Source organism: Pinus tabuliformis, chromosome X (genome assembly GCF_031772625.1).
Source record: "Pinus tabuliformis cultivar Carrire ecotype Pingquan chromosome X, CPIR1, whole genome shotgun sequence".
Classification (NCBI taxonomy): Eukaryota; Viridiplantae; Streptophyta; class Pinopsida; order Pinales; family Pinaceae; genus Pinus; species Pinus tabuliformis.
The window spans coordinates 763,126,992-763,149,138 of NC_142308.1; the positions used below are offsets into that span (position 1 = coordinate 763,126,992).

The 22,147-nt window shown below is 37.6% G+C and overlaps 1 protein-coding gene across 2 annotated transcripts in view; it reads left to right on the top strand.

The window, feature by feature from the left end:
- LOC149142095 (putative casein kinase II subunit beta-4) overlaps positions 1 to 22,147 on the top strand; it is a 168,218-nt gene that overhangs the window by 37,047 nt on the left and 109,024 nt on the right. For both annotated transcript variants that reach the window (XM_089449231.1, XM_089449230.1), the window contains one exon: positions 8,561 to 8,782. In XM_089449231.1, the coding sequence (XP_089305357.1) occupies positions 8,561 to 8,782 (222 nt within the window). The remainder of the gene's footprint in view (positions 1 to 8,560; positions 8,783 to 22,147) is intronic.

Sequence of the window (22,147 nt, forward strand, 5' to 3'; positions counted from 1 at the left end):
AAAAAATATAATAATGTATCTCATCATGTCATAATGTCATATACAATAAAATGAAGAAAATAATTGAAGTCTAATCCTATTGATTTCCTCTGCCCCTCTTGCGAGAAAATGCCACAGCTTTCCCTTTCCCTCTAGATGTAGATGTTGGTGCTGGTGGAGTTGGCAGTGGAGTCTGCTGTGCTCTAGAAGCTGAAGAACTAGAAGTAGAAGCTATAGGAGGTAGACCACGTCCTCTACTGGTGGCAGGGGTAGCCCGGGTAGGTGGTGTCACCTAGAAACATTACAATCTCCCAATCCTGAAATCTTGAAAAACTGATAAATTTACTGGATTTTGAATGAAATCTAAAATTCTACTTTCTCCATATGAAATCCAATGAGGCCGGAACCACTCTCAAACATCCGAGTCATTTCATGGTAATGTTAAAAATTTAAGTAAAAGTGACATTCTCCTTAAGTAAAAATTTAACATTACCATGAATAGCATATCAAACTAGGGCCTAGACTTGATTATTAAGCTGCCCCACTCAAAAATTATTTGTTTCTTTAAAAAAAAATTGCATTTCAAACATTTAGCATCCCTTATAAAATCGTGCTGCCCCGACCCTCGGCAATAAATTGGGAAAAAATCGCGTATAAAAAAAATGCGAGTATTACTCGCAATAATATCGGCTTCGGGAAAAAATCGCGATAAAGCGATAATATCGCGATTTTAACAACACTGATATCAACCTCCATGGAAGTGTTTGCAACATGTTCTTTTGTTTTTTTCATCCTTGATTTTATCTGATACAAATCCTGGCATACCACAAACATCAGCCTCAATAAAAGTGTCCGTGGCAAGCTGTTCCATCTTTTTGTCAGTGACTTCATCTGATGGAATTTCTGCCATTCCTTGAATGTTGACCTCCATTGAAGGGTTTGCCGTTTGCATCCCACTGTTCTGTGTTTTGAACTTTAATTTTAGCTAATATAAATTCTGGCATTCCCTGAAAGTCCGCTGGTGGAATCTTTGCATGTAGAACCCCTATAGTTTCAGTGCTTCTATCCAATAGTGATTCTGAGATCCTTTGTGCTTCTATTGGTTCATGTGACTTCTGAGAAGCCTGTGAAGAATCCTCAAAGCTACTATTCTCCATATGTTGATTCACCAATGGTCCCAAACATCCTTGCAATTTAGCCATCACAGCATTCTTCTCAGCAGCATAGTTTCCCGTGCTTTCGTTGCAGTTCTCATCCAGTGAGGATGTTGATGGTTCTTGCATTTCTGACAAGAGAGCATCCCGCTGAGTAGGTTCTGTTGCACATTTCCCTGTACGGTCTTTATTTCTTTCTCCCAATATTGGATTTGGCTGATCACATACCTTTTCTTTTGGGGATATAGCCATGTCCATGCTTTCGTCTTTGCTTCAACCTTTCTTATGCCTTGTTTTTCAAGCTTGGGCTTATGATCCGTTTGATTTGTTTTTCTTGCCACTATTCCAGAAGTTGTTCCATTCCATTTTTCTTAGATTGTGTGGCATTTTGTTAAATTCTTCTAATCTTCTGATATTTTTTGCTTGCCTCTCTTCCAGGCTCCTCCAAGACTTTGCTTGCTGCTCCCAAAACTCTGCATATTTTTTCCAAAAAATTGCTTCTGGTGGTTCCATTTTCACCCAGGATGGCAGGATTTCTGCTCTGATACCACTGTAGTAACCTAGGTAAATTTTGGGCCTTAGGTTCCTTGATCTGGCTAGGGTTTTTTTTCAATAAGGCACAACAGAACACTTCCATTCATTCAAATCACTATGGCTTACACTTGAAAGACGTGACTATAAAAATTCTTCAACAGTGATACAATAAGATTTTGATAAACCAGGGTTGTCTGCCCAGCGAGACAGTAGATTCACCAATAATTCACAGTGCAGTCCAGTTTTCCAATATTTAATAAACCACTGCAATTCTAACACTATGCAAGCTACTATCTCTATGCTTACCATCTAAGACACTGCTCCAGCTATGATCTTATCTGTCGCTTAATCCAGAAGTCCTACTTTTCTATGCAGAAATTCGAGCCTTTAATTCCTTCAGTGAGCGCATTCCTGTATCGTTCTTATAATAAGCGTGTTTCCGTAACTTACCTGCTGTCTAAATAAAGGGTGATCGTAACAGTTTATGCCTTGCCTTGCGGCTCAACCGGACTGCTTAGCAGTTCTAATTAGTGCCCAGAGGTACGCCGATGTGTATGATTTACCGTCAAAACACTGCACAACTTCCTAATTGCCTTAGGCCCGCACTCCAGCAACATCGGGTCTGTTTCACACTTACACAGATTTCCTGTCGCGCTGTTACAGGTCCGCACCTTTCTTTAGGAGTCCAGATCATGGATTTTGCTTCAGATTCCCTGTTGAGACAATCAATAAAAGTCTATCTGCCACAGGAACCGCAAGTTTGCTATTTGATGGGATTTTCTTAGTCTCAGAAACATGGATTCCAACGCTGGTGGTCTCGGATTTTGTCCTTTGATGAAGTTTTGATGCTCCCGCATATAAATTTGAAGTGTTCTACAGCCTCAGTATTCGATACCACTTAAGAAGCCCTACTTCGTTACATAATTCAGGAAATTCAGTTGCCTTCAACTATATTTGCATGACCAGAATTGAATGTGATTTCTTTACTTCAAGCACTAATTTAGGCAGAACTCGTGGGGCTCATTACTCATCCTTCAGACTAGAAACTCTTCAAATAATTCTGTGCCAGAACAAAGAAGAAACAATAGAAAAAGGAGAGAGTGAGTTTATCAACTAGGGTGGAATCTTTCACCACCGAAATTGATAGGGAAAAGGGGCTTTAAAACCCTCAGAGCCTCAGGCTCAAGAAAACAGAGATAAAAGATCCAATCCAATAATGTTTCAAATGAATCCTATCCACTTGAATTTATAGATTTCTTTGAGGGCTCTTCTTTAATTGTTTGAGTGAGGTTCACTCAAAACCCCCAACTTTGGGTTTCTTTGCCCAGCTGTCCCAAAATCTGCCCAACATTGGGTATTTTGGGGTTTTCCCCCTTTATCAAGGACTATAGTCTATGGGGATCATTAGGCTACTTGGTCTCTTAGACAATTAATTTCTCGGGAACATTACACCTCACCATGTGCAAAGAGGAGAATGCATTTCAAGACTCAATGACGAATACAATTGTCACTGAGTTGTATATTCTCATGAATGAAATACTCCATCTTGTCAATATATATCTCAAACAGGGTAGGGGAGAGAGGGCATCCCTGTTTTATTCCAATGGTGCTTTGGATAAAATTAGATAATTAGTGTGCTGAGCACAAGTGGCTAAGAATGGACTCATAAAGGTGCATAATTGTAGTGATGAGGGTCTCTACTATGCCAATGCTGAAAATTGCTGAAATGTGGTTGCCCATGAAGCTAGTCAAGTACTTTCTGGAACTCTACAAAGCAACATAAGACTTTTGAAGGGTAGTTCCTTACTTTCTCACTGGTGGCTTCGAGGTGAGGATATGATCCATAGTCTAATACCCAAGGTAGAAACATGCTTGTCCTTTGGCTCGTAGGTGATGTCCCTCAAGCTCCTTCGATAGTTGTAGATGAAGGGTAGTAGCATAGAGCTCGGAGAATGTGTATCCCACTATGCTTGTCTGATAATTGTTCAGATTAATTTTGGACCTTGATTTATGTATTGGGTGAATAGCGAGGTGGGACTAGGCTTGTGGAACTCTTGCAGTAACATGGTTAGATAAATCAACAATGTAATCAACAAGAGGATGTATACCATCATTAGAGATGCTTAGCCCTCTTCATCAAGGAGATCTCCAGCCACAGATCTCAACTGCTGCATGCCATGCCCTGCCTTGGGCTAATGGGGGCAAACACCTCATTCTTCCATGTTGATTCATTAGATTGGAGCAACAAGCAGAAGGTAGAGTTTCAGAGTGCACCAGACAACATAATGGTGAGACCTTGGGTTTCTCCTCAACATCCCCTTCTCGGAGACACATTGATGTTATCAAGACCAGTTTAGAGGTGCCAGCCTGCCAGGCCATTCATCAGGCCACACGTTCTTAGAGTGTCAGAGAGATAAGCTCCAAACGGATCCAGAGTGGAGCACCTTCTACTTATCAGACTACCTCCCAGCTCTATGGGAGCAACCTGACATCCGTTTGGAGTTTCCTTCTTTCGATCTTGGATGCCAGGAGTATCCATTGCTTGCACATCCCCCCTAGCATCCTACAGCCAGACCCCCCAATGGTTCTAAAGGACTTCGACAGTAGAGTTAGTGCCTAGTTCGCCCTCATTGCCCTTGGTCATTATACTCAGGAGACCTTGACATCATTAGCTTCATTGTCAGATCTCTCTCTCTCTTGACTGGTTCTTAAGTTGTCTACTTTTTTAGTCCTGGACAAATTCACTTATACTGAACTTTTGTCACCGTCTTATAAATGTGTTATGACATTATACTTACGTAGCTTTCTTTGTTTATATTATTTTGGGCATTTTCTAGGAGATGTGCTTGCACTCCCACATTGTATTCATATTGGTTGTATTCTTCAATCCCATTGACCTACTTTTGTGCTTGTTGTCGGACAAAGTGTCTAGGCACTGCGACAATGCTCAAAGTAAGGGTTGTCACTCTAATCCTTACTTTGTTTAGACTCTCTCTTAGACAAGTCAATGGGGGTAGTCCCTAGGGTGAATGAATGAGGATAGCTTGTGAAACATAGGCTCTAGGAGACTTAAAGATGGACAACTTGACGAATGTAAATGAGTCTTAGTTAATTGAGATGGATATATCTAATAAAATAAGACACAACCACAAGATAAAAATGATTTTAGACCAATGCCTTATATTCAATTAACCATAAACTAGATAAAAACAAGTTATCCAGAGCAATTTATAAATGTGGCGAAAGTGACGGTCATGATGATTAAATGTAAACGCCCAAACTACGCCCAAACTGCAATATATTCTAGCAATTAAATCCCATGAAGAATTATGAAAATTAATTGCTAAGCAATGATTCTAGATTAAAAATGATTTTCTTCAATAACCTAGATCTAGAATTTATTTTTCTCCTATAGTCAATGATTTTAAAACATCAATCGCACCTGTCAATAGAGAAATCACTACCACGAAAGGACACCAAGGAACTTTAGATCAACAATTTAATTATTTCTTAGGAAATTAATTTAATGTGGTAAAATGAAGAGATTAAATTTTTAATGTGACTATAAATCAAATCAAATGACCTTAGTCAATTTTTTTTTTTTTTTTATGGGTCGTAGGCCACATAATATATATATATATATATATATATATTTTAAATATGAAAACTTAAGTTCTGCTTTTGATTTATTTCATTAGCAATCAAAGTCACAAAAAAAGTTTGAAATTTTTTAATTTTTGATGTTTTAAAAATATTTTTGAATGAAAATAAAAAAAATCAAAACACAAAGTCGTAAAAATGAAAAAAAAAAAACTCAGAATGTAGATATACAAAAATAAATGAAACCCCAGAAATCCAAGTCAGAAAACCAAAAAATTACAAATCTATCAGATTTGAGGAGTATGAGTCCAACTCCGCTCCCAGGTCTGATAATCTAAGGCTCTCAAAAGTCGGATTTATCAATTTTCTACACAAAAAAATAAATTTTTAAATTTTAAAGGAGGTGCTAACTGAAAACCCTTTGTGAAAATTTCCAGATCCAAGAAATTTTAAACCCTTGAACTGCAAAAAATTTGAATAATATCCCTAGAAAATTATGTTGATAAACCCCAGAGATCCAGATCTTACCCTCCAGGGCCTAGATCTGGACTCTACACAAATTTCTTCCTCAGATCTGTAGTTGCACGACAAAAAGAAAACACCCAAATGATATATACAATGATAAAAATTAAAACCCAGAAAAACCGACGTTAGAAAAATAATTACAAAATTTACAAACTGTAGGCTCTAATCAGTCAGATCTATCATTATGCTGCACATAAATTAAAAGATTTTTAAATTTTAAAGGTGCTAACTCAAAGCCCTCATGCATCAAAATAAAAAATAAAAAGTCTTATGATAAGCCCACGATTAGTTTTGCTGGGGCTTTTCAAAAAACATGGATCAGGAGTTCGATGGTCCAACTGAAAACTTCTCCTAACGCCCGAGGATCTAAAATCAAGATTTCCCGGTAAAACTCGATCCAACCATAAAAAATAGAGCGAGAAAATAATAATAAAACTCAGACAAATAGAGATACCTGCTATTACGTTTAAAATTTAGATTATTATTCAAACCCCGACGACTGAGCAAGATACCTGTACTCAAATCACTTTATAGAAGCTATCATCAATGGCTTTAGAAAAAATTATGCATGAAAACAACACATCTTATAGTATTCCCATGAAGAGTAACACCAACGGAAGTTAACTCCAAAGTCTTTCTTTATTATTCAGAAAAAGATTACACAAGAGCTTTTCGCTAAGCACACGACTCAAAGGTCGGATGAATCGACTGACAAATGACTTCCTATTTAAAGATAAATCCTCCAATGGTTAGTTCGAGTGGTCCTCGTCAAAGGAATCTCGACTGTCGATGAAGATTAAAATTTCTTTTAATCTCATCCCTCGAAATATTTAAATATTTGGGGAAATTCAAATTTTTTAATTAAATGCATTTTAATTAATTCAAAAACTAAATTTTTGAGTTAATTTCCCAAAAAATTTGGCTTTGGAGAATCAAAGGTTTAAAATTTAGCAAAATAATTAATTTACCTTAGTCTCAGGATTTTTTAAAATTTAATTTTTATGGACCGATGAATTTTGCCTTTGGAGAATTTAAATTTACATAGGACCTAGAATTAATTAAATTTATGGCTTAGGATTTTAATTAATTTTTGGCCAGAAAATTTAATTAATTAACCTATGAGGGAATAAATTATTTTTCCAACTCTCAAGACACTTTATATCATAATTTTCATATTTTTAACATCATAAGGGGGAAAACCCGTTTGTAATAAACCCTCACAGATTACTCATTTATGCGACACAAATGTAATCCAGCAAACCAATAAATTTGTAATAAAATAACCTAATCAAATAGTTAGGATTATTCCCAAATTATTTTTACATAGACTCGATCTAGAACACTAGGGTTCGCTTAAGATCGTAGCGACAAAATCCATCCCAACTTTGGGGTAAGACTGGAGTAAAACTCTGCCGACGATTCGAGAATGGATCGGTGAGACAAAAAACCTCCCAGAATGGAGATCGTCACTACAAAAGTAGGTTTATCTAGGTCGTTACATACATGACACAAATCTGCTGAGAATATTTACATTATACACATGCAGAAAGGGTTTACATAACATCTTGGAAGCCAAGCTGATGATGATAGTTGTACGGCACGAACACATCGATCAGACACTATCCCTTTTGTGTAAAAGGGGGTGTACTGCTATGGGTCATTGACACGTAGTGGTCAACAGTGCTCATTTGTCGTACATTGATAAAATTATCCTATCTTATCTTCTCTTATCTCCCATGCTGCTTGTTGGATATGTGTATAGTAAAACAAAAGGCACGAGGATGGGAGGGGGAGGCGACAAGAAAAAGAGGCTACACGGGAACATCATATAGGGCAGTTGTATTGATGAATAAGGGTTGGGGATCAAGGTTATAAGGAAGGTGGGAGTGGTGAAAGAAAAGAGTATTCTAAAAGGCTTTGGGAGAATGAAGAAGGGATGCATGCAGTTCATGTCTTCCCTGTGATATGACAAAATGCTTCACAGCGAAACTAGATTTTTAACTTCTTCCATCCTTTTTCTTGGGAGTCTGAGTGCATGTTTTGAAATCCTATTGCTGGCAGTGAATTTTTTTCATCTGCTTCAGGTTCTGTAAATGCATAATTATAGAAAATCAGATATTGTATATTTCAATTTTTTTGGAAGTTGTTTCACAAAACACACCCCAAGTTCATGGGCTGCACCACATAACATGGAATTCCTTTATCTTAGACACCAGGTCTAAATGGGGTATTTATTCAGCCAAATTTGCCCAATACATGCACTTGCCCTCTTCCTTTATTAACATGCCATTTGGCTGTGGCAGACCTAGACTGGAACCCTATTGGATGGATTAATAATTTGACCAAACTGTCAAATCATGCCCATTGCCTGGATACTATATTTTTAAAATGCTGGTTTTGTGACATGTATTTATCTATATTTGAAATTTGCATATAGATTAGATCCCAGAGGTTTGTTTCCTGTCTTTCTTCTCCATCTTAATACTATTTTTGGATACCTAAATATTCATTCAGTACAACATCTAGAGCATTTTATAATTGCCATACTTGTCCGTAGTGTTGCAGCTACTTCTAAGTTAGTATCTTTATATTACTGTTATCTGACATATTCTATTCTGTCGGGGATCTTAGAAATTATATTATAATTTACTGTTATAAATTTGATTAATGGTTTCTGTGAAAGAAATCTTGAATAAGTTTCAAAGACTTTCAGGTGTGATCTTACAATACTCACTTTTTAGTTTATGACCTGTTATGAAATTTTGCAGAAGAAATTTCAGATACGGAGAGTGAAGAGACAGATCTTAGTGGTTCTGAGGGAGATGACACATCTTGGATTTCCTGGTTTTGTGGATTAAAAGGAAATGAGTTCTTCTGTGAAATTGATGAAGATTATATACATGATGAATTTAATTTATGTGGTCTTAGTGGACAAGTGCCCTACTACGACTATGCTCTTGATATGATTCTTGACAATGATGCTTTGAGTGGTATGGTTTTTACCTTTAACTCTTCATGAGATTATTATTCCTGTCACATCCGTTATGTGTTCCGTTGCTTAAATTTTCTGATTTTGTGTTCATAAATTGCCATTTTATAACTATACATCTAGTTGTGTCTCCAGCTATTTGGAATCAAATCAATGATTCAAGTGGATATTTTCAAAAACTCTATTGTTTCTATTCTGTTGCATGTAGAATTGGTTTCTGTGCTGATAACAAGGACAAGAAATAAGGGATTATCATGTAAGTGTTCTTGGTTTTTGAGTTACATACAGGAGCTATTTTCTGGGACACTGAAACTTTCTACTTGACAGAAAACAATTCAACTCAGACCATCTAGAGTGTTATATCAACTGTTACAGTGAAAATGAATGGTAGATTGCTGTTGTGATTTTCATCCAGAGGGTGACGATTGCATGGTGTGTAGCAATGCAGGAGCCTGCATCATACTCGGCAGGCACTTGAAATATTCTTAACAATTCAGGCCATCAGACAGTTCTATTTCTAGTTTTAAGTTACTATCAATACGAGAAAAGAAACCCACTGATTGTTTGTGCACATATAATAGTTGATTGGTAATAATGCAATATTAGAGTGTTGCATGATTACTAGTCACAAGTTTCTTTACTGTCAGATGTGGACACGGGTATTATTGGCACTATAGCCATAATTAATATAAGATAGGTTGTCTCTTTGAGCTTCACAATTAGTTGCTGCTGCTTTTAAGTATTATGCAACAACACTAAGCAATTAGGTATTCATTAATAATGGAGAGTGGTCGGGTATGTGAAACCATAACAAAATATGGATACCTGTGGTGCACTATTGTGGCAAGGTGCTCAATCCATCTCTTCCTGAACTACCATTCATTGGTCTCCCTTAATTTCATTCAGAGTACTATTGGGGTTAAACAGGGATGCCCCCTCTTGCCGATCCTCTTTGGGATATATATTGATGAGATGGAGTCTTTCCTACATGGCCATATCTAGGAAGGAGTTGGCTGTCTTCGACACCAGGTGTTGATTTCGTTCCTTCTTTTAACACAACTTGGTCTTGTTGGTGTCTACCCCTGAGGGCTTGCAGAGACAGATCTGTACACTGTCCAACTTTTGTGACCTTTGACAGTTGATGATCAACCTAGGCAAAACCAAGGTTTTGGTTTTCAATGCATCGAAGAGCTCTCTTACATACTTACATTTCTACTATTGGAGTGTTGAGATTGAGAGTACCATAGCTTACACCAACCTGGGGGTTTTGTTCATAGGGCCATGTTTTGGTATGCGCCAAGCCCTCCAACCTCGGCTCATTAAAGGTTATGGTTCCCAGGCCCTCATTGAAAGACTTTGTTTCCAGAGTTGGTTTCAGGACTTCTCGTCCAAACTTCACCTCATCAAGGCGATTATTAGACCCACAGTTGTTTATGGCTCTGAAATTCGGGGATCGAGCCTGTTGCAGACAGGTTGGGCCAGATTGGAGAGAGTCCAAACCCCGCTTCTTAGACGGGCTGTAAGTGGACAGTTCCCAGCTTATTATTCAGGCCGAGTTCGGGGTCCACCCATTTTACCTTGAGGCCATTTTCTGTTTGGTCTCTTTCCTTCCTAGAGTTAGGTCTTTTGGAGACTCTGCCATTGAGAGAGAGAGGTACCCCTATCTTGCTTTTTGCTCATTGGAGGTTCTCGCGCCAAATGCCCCCAACGACGCGCTCGAGGTTGGTTTCAAAGGCATCTTAGCTTCTCCAATTTTTGACTATCTCCACAAAGCACCTTCCCCCATTTAGATTCTCCCTTGATATGTTGAGCCAACTCTTGCCGACTGGATAAGTATTGAATTAGACCATCAAAGTGGATATCTACATATTGTACATTTAGGTCACTTGGATCTCACTTTTGATGAACTTGGGCTCGAATATGTCCTTCTACATGGAGCAATTTTTGGAGCTATAAGATGGCAGTATAGTCCGCCCCCCTACACATGCAGGCATTGGATGTATTTGCTTAGAATATCGTTGGTACAATTCCAAGTTGGTTCTCATAGACTTTGAATAGAGACTGACCACTATATAACACAGTTGGATAGAATTTGCCAAATGTATCACCTATAGGAGCCAAAGACAGAGATGCATCTCATTTTTAGGTGCCCCCTATACTAAGAGATTAGAAGACTATCATTTCCTATATTGGGGTTTGAGAGGCTCTTTCTCTACCTTCTTCAAGTACCAAGACTAGCTTATGCTTAGCCCTCTTCGTTAGGAAGATTTTCAGTCACAAATCTTAGTTCCTGCACACCATGCCCTGCTTTGGGATGATCAGGATGATCACTTCATACTTTCATGTAGATTTGGCAGATTAGAACCACAAGCGATGGGCATAATTTTAGGGTGCTTCGGACAATAGAAGGGTGATATATTGGGTCTCTTCTTAGCCTCGCCCTCTAAGTGTTGGCATTATAACTAGTTTTGGTCTTCGTAATTGTCATTATACTTGTGTCAATATATTTTATATAAAAACAGAAAAAGAAGAAAAAATATTAATTTTTTTCTATTATCAAGGATGAAAAAAAGTAAAATTTGAATTTTTGTAAGTGTCGTTCGTTTGCCCAAGTTGCCAAGTTGGCCCTCTAGATGGACAAGTCGACCAGCCAAAAACCCCAATATATACAAAAAATTCAAAACCCCAAACCCCAACTGCAAAACAAGGGTTAGAAAATAACATTTATTTACAAAAAAATATTATACAAAATCTATTTACAAAATATACAAGTGTACAATGCTTGAAAGATTTTTGAAGAATAATTTTTTTATGAAATTTTGACAATGGCTAGATGTATTTTGAAAAATAGATATGTTAACCACAACATTAGCGAAGGAAGAAAATCACATAAAATATTCGAAGTCCAAACAAGGTTGGCCTGTGCCCACCATCTGTGAACTTGGAGCCTGGGGCCGAAGAACCTGCAAACTTTGCATATTTTTTTAAGAAAAATCGTTAGAACATACAATGAATCAGATCACCTAAGATAAAGCCCGAAACTTTCCAATAGAATGTTCCTATCATCTACAAATGAAATAACGATTCAGATAATATTGAAGCACAATATGGCAAAGCATGTACCCAACACGTACCACAAATCAATGAGACAAAGACACCATGAACTGTACTCCAAAGTATGCTATTATGAAATTCAAACGTTCCCAATAGAACAATGGCTTCACATCAACGTTTACAAAATTACATCAGACCAAAGATCATTATGATTTGAGAAGCAAAATGGCTTCTAATTTATAGATAAATCCTCCAAGTGGAAAATAACAGTTTGTTGGCTTGATCCACATCAAAATAATCTTGATCGTTGATAAATATTTGATTATCTTTTAATCTCTGTTGTCGAAAATATTTATTTTTGCGAAAATTTCGAATTTATCTTAAAAACCATTTCTTATTAATCCAAAAATTGATTTATTGGATTAATTTCCTCAAAAATTTGATTTTGACTTAACCACCAAGGTCTAAGGGCTTAATTTTTCTTAAAAAATCCATTTTTGCTTTCGTGGGGACCTCCAAAAATTAACTTCTTTTTGACCCACGAATTTCTAGTCATTTTCTACTTGGAGAAATTAATTTCTCTAGAATTAATTTTTGGACTCTAAATTAATTAATTATGATTTAATTTTTATTTTGCTAGAAAAATTGATTAATTTTCTGGCTTAGGATTTAATTTTTATTTTGCTAGAAAAATTGATTAATTTTCTGGCTTAGGATTTAATTTTTATTTTGCTAGGAAAATTAATTAATTGACACTTAAGGGGATTAATTAATTTTCCACTTAAGGGGATTAATTAATTTTCCACCCTCAAATACTTTAGCCATGGTGTCTAATTGTTAGGGACCACGCACTGAAATATTTTTACATCAAATCGTTACAAATTCAACCCTCAAAGGGGGAATACCCATTCGTTATAGATCCTCGTAATATTTATCCAATTCTGCAACATAATATGATTTAGTAGACGAAGTGATTTGTAATAATAATTTAGCCAAATAGCTTAAATTATTCCGAAATCACTTTTACGATAGACTTGACAAAAAACACTAGGATTCACCTAAGCCCTTGTCATTGAATTCCACCTTAGCTGTGGGGTTTACGCTAGAGGGAAAAACTCTGCTGATTATCCGTGTTTAGAAACACACATAATGCGGTGAGATGAAAAACCTTCTAGGATGAAATTTTTCGTCAAAACCAGAGGCTTACCTAGGTTGTTACATAATTAAACGGTCGTACTATCATCGTTTACATTACAATTTGCAGAATTTGTGTTTACAATGATATAAGCACTGGCTGGCTGATGATCTTGAACTTTGAAATCTTTTGCAGAACTGCTTCCTTAGATTTGTGACAAAATAGGTGCAACAATACCCACACAACTTCTACAAAAGAAATACTCCATAGCTGTTCCAAAGGTCCTTCAACAAGCTTTTTCAATAAGACTTCAAGGGGTCTTCAAAATTGCCTTTCAATCTCAACACAATCCCAGGTCTTCAATGTCCCTTCAACAAGCCTCAATAGTGCCCAACAAGCCTTCAATCTATGTGCTGAGGAAGTCTTCAACAATGCTTAATGATGATGTCTTCACGGGTTCTTCAATATAGCTTCAAAAGATTCTCTACACAAGGTCTTCAATCATCCAAGTTTCTCACAAGGCTTCAAGTCTCCGACAACAATAAATTTCAACAACTGCTACAAGAAATTTCCAAGACTGCTCCTTAAGTCTGCTTTCAAGAGAATCACTAGGCTGCTCCAGAAGGTGTCCGATAGTCTGCTCAAAAGATGTCAGTGGGTTGCTCCAAAAAATGTCATTAGGCTACTCTAAAAAATTATTGCAGGACTGCTTCAAAATATGTCACAGGGCTGCTCCAAAATGTTTTCTTCAACATGCCTGCAAAAGAATAAACAACTCCTCTATATTTGTTCTTCTATAGTAAAATTTCTGCTCCAATGTTGTCTTCAAAGCTGCTCTGAAATTGACCTTTAGTCCGATCCAAAACACCTTCAAAAATTCCTCAAAGATTGTTCCGAAAGTCTGCTAATAGCTGTCCCCAAAAACTGCTTCAGAATCACTTCAAGAGCTGCTCAAGAATGCTTCTCACAAGCACAAGCTGATTTATCACTTCACACAAGTTTGGATTTGTCACTGTCCAAGGTTTACATGTCACAAATCCTCTGCCACAGGTCCAAGCACTACATATGGCACAGGTCTGAAATTTTAGGTACAAGTCTTAACCACAGGTCTGAGCTGAGACGAGTGCTTTCTGTATCCTAGTTTGATTCCTTCCACAGATCTGCGAGTTTTTCGTTCTTTACTTGATCCAAAACAGAAATAAAACACTCTTCAAACTGTGTGTCTATCTTCTTCCTCAGTACCGAAAATATTCTCTGTTTTTTCAACGAATTCTTGCGCAAAATGGAAGACCTATGGTTTGTATTTATACCTGTTTGAGTGTATGGTGAAGAGACATGTCTGTTGGTTAAGGAGGGAGTCGACTTGAGTAGGCTTGCCAGTTTGACAATTTTTGACATATTTTAACTTCAAAAAGTAATTTCTCTTCATTGGAAAAGAATTATGAGGAATGTGAGTGCTCATTTGAAAGCTCTAGACCTCCTCTACAAGCTGATGTGGTCTTCTTCTCAAGTTGTGATCTCTAATGATGAAAATTTTAATTTCGCCTCCGTCATCTGCATATTTTTCATGACAACCCTAAATGAATAATTTTTTCATGGAACAAGGGCATTAATTAGGTTAGGGTTTTTATGCTTGGATTTAGAGTTTTAAGAATTGTTTTTCAATTTCAGAAGTATAACGTCTAGGGTTTCTTCAATATTGTTAGAGCATCATTAATGTTAGGGCATCATCAAGAATAAAGGTTTCAAGGATAAGGGTGTAAAGAGAAACTTCAATAAGGTTTCTTATTTAGGGAAACTTCAATAAGATTAGGGCACCTAGGGCTTATACAAAGGCCTTCCATACATCACACAATTTAGGGAAACATGTGGTAATCAAGGACTTCCTTGACTTGCTAATTCTAGGGTTTATCATCATATACATTCTCCATCCAGGGCATGCCTAGGGGTTTTTCATATGGATGGACAATGTTAGGACATAGACCTAGGGTTTAATGTCAACTTTATCTTGGACAATTTTAAGGATTCTTAGGGTTTCCAAGATGAGGGCTACCAAGCAATTAAGGTTTGTACGTTATTAGGGTTTTAGTAATCTTCAACAATGCCATATTGACATCAATGACAACTTTGACCAACAAACACAGTTCTGCATTCAAACCAATGTTGCACGAAGCGGGAGCGAAGCGGAAGCGGAAGCGGGAGCGCGGAAGCGTCATTTTCCAAAAATCTAGGAAGCGAAGCGTCTGCTATATATATATATATTTATATTTTTTTGCATTTATACTCAAAACAAACATCCCAAATACCAAATTAATTGTAGAAGACATGAAAACATGCATATTTTTGCATAAATCAAGATAGATATGGCATCCATGATTCCATTGTAGTTACTAGTATGTACAACAATCATCTATATTCTAGCTATTACAAACATACATCAAATTTTTAAGCATATTATAAAACATAAAACATTTAAGCATATTATAAAACATAAAACATAGAGCATATTATGATTTATCTAGCAAGTGAGCAACTGTCAACATTTGTCATGTCCAAAATTCAAATAATAATGTTTACAAAATATGTCACTTCGTCACCGCCAAGCCAAAAAGGTTCAAAATTCAAATTCACAAGTCTACAAGTCTAATGAGTAATCTATGACAAAAAGTAGTAGATTGTGAATATATCTACTAATCTCTCCTCCTTCCACCACGAATAGAACGTGGTGGCGGGCCTCCACGTGGTGGCAATGAAGAAGATGGTGCCTGTGGAAGTCGTGGCACTGAAACTGATGAAGAAGAACCCCCTGCTGTTGGTGTTGAACCATGGAACCTAGGAACCAAGGGACCAGATGGGGGTGGTGGCATATCAACACGGTCATCATCATCCTAGAATCGCTCAAAAAATTCATGCAAAAAAAAAACACTAGTTAACAAAAAAATTAAAAACATGAATTAGAGAAATGCTTTATAAGGGAAAATTGGAAAATTAATACCACAATGGACATACCTGGAAAAGAGCATCCTCTAATTGCTCTAGTCGCAACACTCCATCCTCCAAATTGGGCTCCTCTGGATTCTTGTCCCAAATCAACAAGTCTTTATTAGACTTTGCATCTTCACAGTAATGGGACAACAATCGCAAGTTGTAATGAACATAAACCAAGCTCTCTGCTCGGTCTAAACTCAACCTGTTCCTTTTAACACTGTGGATGAAAGAATAAGAGCTCCAACACCTCTCTGCAGAAGAAGTGTTTACCACCTGTGATAGCACCCGCAATGCCAAACTCTGTAGAAGTGGAGTACCCCCTCCATGCATGTTCCACCACTCAAGAGCAGAAAAAGTCTCTCGATCTTTAATTGCATGCATGCTCCCAAATGGACCAGTGTTGAGCGTATAGTTGCTCACCTGTCTCCGTACCAATGCAGCGTCCTCCTCATCAGGGATTAATTTACTCAATGCAGCCATATATTTTTGGTGAACCTCTTGATCTTGGTGTGGTTTTCTCCTGCCTCCCCCCCAGGTGCTGGTGTTGAAAGCCATGATGGATGATAGTATTTAGGTGTCAAAACATATGCTAATGCATGCAATGGAATATTTAGCATTTCCCATCGGTTTTGCACCTCTACACGAATATAATTGTACAAGGTGGTATCTCTAGGCTCAACAATGTCTTTAATCTGCCCCAACATGCTATCCATTTGCTCATACACCTCCCCAATTACTGGTCGATCTGAATCTGCAAACTTGATCATGTAATAAATTGGTTTGGTGAATTGCAAAACATATTTAACCTGTGACCAAAAGTAACTGTCAAGAACAGTGTCCTTGACTGCATTAGCACCATCTGTGTCAGTGTTAATTTCATCCCATGTTTCAGCACACACCAGATTAGTTAAAGCTTGTCTCACCTTCACTAGCCGCCTAAAGGTGAGGTAATAACTAGCAAATCTTGTCTTTGCAATTTTAAGCAATTGCAACTTGGAGTAAGTGCCATAGAAGTAGTTTACCCTTGTATGCCCTGTGATGAATTTAATGAGCTGCTTCCCTTTCCTGTAAACCTCAGCAATCCACCCACATTCTTTGTGTTTCACAATATCATGCATCAAAAGGTTCAATGTGTGAACCAGGCACCCAGACCAAAAGATGTGTGGATGAGTACGCTCAATAATTTTTCCTGCTGCCTTACAATTTGCTGCATTATCTATGATCACTTGAACCACATTATTCGGACCAACATCTTTGATTGATTTCAATAGGAGATCTGCAATGTTTTGTGCAGTTGCAGTGATGGAGGAGGAGTCATGACATGCAATAAATACTGCACCACTAGAAGAAACACCAAGAACATTTATCAAATGTTGGTTTCTAATATTTGTCCACCCATCTGATACAATGGATACCCCAGAATCTACCCACTCATTTGTAAAACGTGTCAAAGCTCTTTGAACCTTAGCTTTTTCTCTTTCTAATAACACTGTTCTAGCTTTCTCATAGTTGGGGGCCTTGTATCCTTTTGGGGCTTCATTGATGGCCTTTACCATGTCATGCCAATAGGGAGAGCGAAGCACATTGAATGGTACACCGCAAGCACAAAGAAAACAGACTATCTTTCCATCCACATCATCCCTCCCAGCAACATTAAGGAAATCCCCTATTGTTCTTCTACCTCCAGAACTTGCAGAAGTACCATGAGGAGATGAGCAACTACCAAATTTAGAGGTTGCAGTTGCACTTGATTCAGAATGAGTTTTTTGTTTCTTGTTTTTTTGTTGTGCAGCCATCTCTATTTGGATGTATTTTCTTCTTTCTTCAGTTGAAATGTTTGGGCAAATTTGTACCCCCACAGAACCCTTTTTTTCATCACTGTCCAGCACCCCACAAAGATGCCTCCTCAGACGGGTATATGAACCACAATATGGTTTTCCTCCATGACAACCATGAGGGCACACAAATTTGTAAGATCCACCACCCTTTCCCCCATCAAGTTTGGTCACATAGTTCCACAAGGGTGTTGATGTAGCTTTCCCATCTTGTGTTTCAGTGTCCCCTTCAAGTTCATCCCCTTCCTCTTCAAACCCTTCCTCCTCATCATACATTGGGTCACTCATATTGGTACCATCACCACTGCCCTCTTCTGTTTCTTCCCTTCTATTCCTATTCACCTTTGCCATCATTAGAACCAAGAGTGGAATGATACATAGAAGCCAAAAGAACACCATCTTGGAATATGGATATAGGTGGTGGACAACCTGTAAATAAAGGAGCAAGTAGAAACAATGGGAAAGAGTAGGAGAGGGAGGAGAAAAATACAAAAAAATTGTCACAAAAAATAAGGGAGTTTGGGGTTTGAACTTACCTCTTTAGCTCTTGTAGATGAAGTCCTCCAAGCTCTTGCTCCAAGCTCCTCCTCCTTCTCCTTGCTCTTCCTTCTTCACTCCTCCAAGCTCTCCTCTCTTCTCCTCTCTTTTCCTCTCTTCTCTTCTCCTCTCCTCTCTTCTCTTCTCCAACTCTCATAAACTCAAAGTGAGAAAATGAGGAATGAATGGGGGCTTTATTCTTTTCATTCCTCACATTAACCTCACTCTAACCTCACTCTAACCTCACCCTAACCCACCCCCTCAATGCTAACTTAAGTTAACTTTAAAAAAAAATTAAAAAAATGAGGTTTTTTTCCCTTGGGCGCGCGGTTTTGGAGGAAGCGCTCCGAAGCGCTGCGTGAAGCGCACGCTTCCTGGCCCGAAGCCCTGCGCTTCGGAGGCCCGAAGCGCCATCCGAAGCGCGCTTCGGGGCTAGCGATTCCTAATTTCCAGGAAGCGCATTAAAAAGGCCGAAGCGCGCTTCGCCATTTTCGGAAGCGCGCTTCCGTACGGGGCGCGCTTCGGGCCTAGGATCCGGGGGGGGTGGGCGCTTCCTGCAACATTGATTCAAACACACTAGCTGAGTTTGGTGTTCACTTGCTTCTCACATGAATAATCTTCATGTTGTGCAGAATTTGTGACCATTGATCATGTTACTCAGGTTACGATCTATTGTTGATTCCCTCTTAGGCCATTCTAGATATCTCTTCCTAGTCTTCCATGTAGCCTATTAGCAGAGTATAACTCTTGGTATGCTAGAGCTTCCTCTATTTGATAGCAGACCAAACTGAGCATTGAGGAACTTCCCCTTCATAATTTTACATTGATGCCTCTTTCTTTCCAAAAAGGATTATCAAGAAGGGTATTGTAGCTCTTAACTGGACATGTTTGCCTAACCACAACATCTCTAATGGGTAATAGACTCTACTTACATGAGCTATTTTGTATGTATGCTCATGGTTTTGTAGTAATGTTATAGTCCCAGGCCTTTATGGTATCATTATAGTAGTCAAGATTTATAAAGCTTTACTTGAACCAATTTACCTAACCATAACATCTCTAATGGGTAATGGACTCTATGTACTTGAATATTTTGTATATATGCTTGTGATTTTGTAATGATGTTCTAGTCCTAGGCCTATCATATTTTAATATTTGTGAAAAGCCATTTTTTGTAACAAGGGATTTATCACTTATATTAGAGGATAGTGCTTTAAGTTGGGGATTTTTGCCTCTTGTTAGTATAAATAGAGGTTTCTCCCCTCTTATTTATAACTGTTTATCATTAGAGTGATACAATCAACCAATGTATTGGTGAAATCTTCCTTTATTGCTTTGATTTTTAAGTGTAATAAACCCTTGACACGTAGGTACCCTCTTATTTTCCTCATTTTGGCTCTTTATTTCTGTTATAGCAGTTCCATTTTGGGTACAATAACACTACAGATTGGTATTGGAATTTCTCTTGATTTGTGCTTTTGTTATGCAAATTCAAAAATAAAAAAAAAGTGTTGAGGGAAAAATTGCGATATGTAATTGGAGTAGAGTTGGATGAAAGCCTACAAAGTGTTTGTAAAATAATTGAGGTAGTTGGTGCAACTACATTCCTCGGAAAAACGGTTCATGGACTTTGACCCAAATACCTCAATCCACAACCCCAAAAACTCTAAGGTGGAAGAGTAAATGCTTTGAGAACAATAGCTAATACCCATTTGAATTTTGCAACAGCACAAAACTCTCACATAATCACTTTCAACCTTTAGATAGAGATCTCACAATACAACTTTGGAGGTTGAAGTACATAGATGGTTGAGCAAGATTAAATTAGTGTTTAATGTGAAATACATTCATTACCTGCAGTATATGTTAAATTTGACCCTACAACATTTGGATGTTGTAGTCCATTGTTAGAGGTGAGAATTGGATTGCTAAAATCCCTTGAGGGGAATCTTGTGAGTCCATTGATGCATTAATTTAGAGAGCACACTGTAACTAAGATGATGTACAATGTTCAAGTCATGCAATTGTTCCTTAAGGACATGACATTCAAAGAATACACTTTGTAGTTCCAATTCTTGGAGGTAAAGGCCAAACTCTTTGTGAATTTGGTGCGGAAGATCTACATCTCAAATATGAGGAAGAAAATCCATACTAAGATAAGAGTGTTTGAACTTGATGCTTTGGAAATGATTATTATTGTAAAGAAAAAAGTAGAGAGTCATGTGGAAGCCATTAAAGAAAAGGTACTTGTATCTAGAAAAAATAGGTATGCATATGATAGGAGGGCCAAGGAAGAGGGAGAGTTGAAATGTCTCAAACTCGAAAACTCTAGTTGCCCATCATTGTTGACAAAATTTGTTACCCATTGCCGTTGACCTAGTTGCTTAGATTAAGGCACACTTATCCAAAAGTAATTATGTCCCGACATGGTTATCTAGTAATGGGATAACATATTTACCTAGTTGTAACTTGTAAGTGATAAAATATCCATCTAATGCTAACACTTCACAAACAAGTCAAAACCTTAGCATCACTTCTAAGTAAGGAAACAATTGATTGAAAGACCATACCAATTGTAGACTGAAGCATTACTTATGGTGCAAGAAGATTAATAGCACAACCTGATTTTTTCCCTAAAAAAAGTATCCAAAGTTTTTTTCGTAGATATGAAAAAAAATCCACGATCAATTCGGTTTTGGTCATGAATTGGTGGAAACCATTGTCTCTTAGACATAGACATATCGAGCATTTCAAACGCATTCAAGCGATTGGTATCCAATTGGAACGTATGCAGCCATATTTTCCTATATATTCATATAACCGTTGGTTGACCGAAAATTCGAGAGAAAGGGGTGACCGCTTCCAATCGTTAATTCATCGCCAAAGATGGCTCGAAACCAATAGGTTATTATCTAATGAATCTTTTCTTTATAATACTCTATTCGAGAGTTATCAATATTTATCAAATCTGTTCCTATCTAACTATGAGACATCATCTAGCACATTTGAGATTGAGAGCACATGGCACAAGAACTGATATATGACTAAATGTGTGAATACTGATGAGCATAGGTATGCCATTGATGCGACGGAGAAACAAGTTCAAGGTGATGAGTAGGAATCTGGTCAAAGTAACAATAAGTCACACCCATATTTGTGTGTCTCTAAGGTGGTTGCTTGAAGGGCAACAAGGAGTCTTGATACCTTCAACTTTTAGGCTACATTAAGAAACAAGGGCACCTCATTCTAGTTTATCTTAGTAGTGCTCTCAACAATTTGAAACATGTTAGGTAGTTGTGTTTCCATATTGATACACTTGATCACTTTCTCATCAACAAGCCATGCCACACACAATTTGTAATATGTATGAGGGTATATGGCACAAATTGGGTTAGGTAGTCATGAGGCCTTCAAGTTTTATGCCTACGATAAGAAACCGGGGCATACTCTCAAGGATGAATCTTATGTTATATATATTGGAGTAGATGTTGTTTTGGGTATTCAATGGTTTGTTTCTATACAAACCTACTCTAACAATTGGGAGGAATTTCTCTCCTTTCACTAAGATCGTCACTGATACATTATTGAAGGTGCACGACCTAAAGTTTATCAGCCATTGACCCCGAACACATGTCCAAACTTTTGAAGAAGAGCCACATTGGTTTCATGGTGTGCTTATTTTGTATGGTGACAAATCCTTCCCAACAAATTCATATTTCAGGCCTCTATTGTTATTTCCCCCCTAAACCTAGTACTCAACACTTAATTGACCTAGTACATTATAGATCTATTGAATAAAGGCATGGATAAGTTCTTA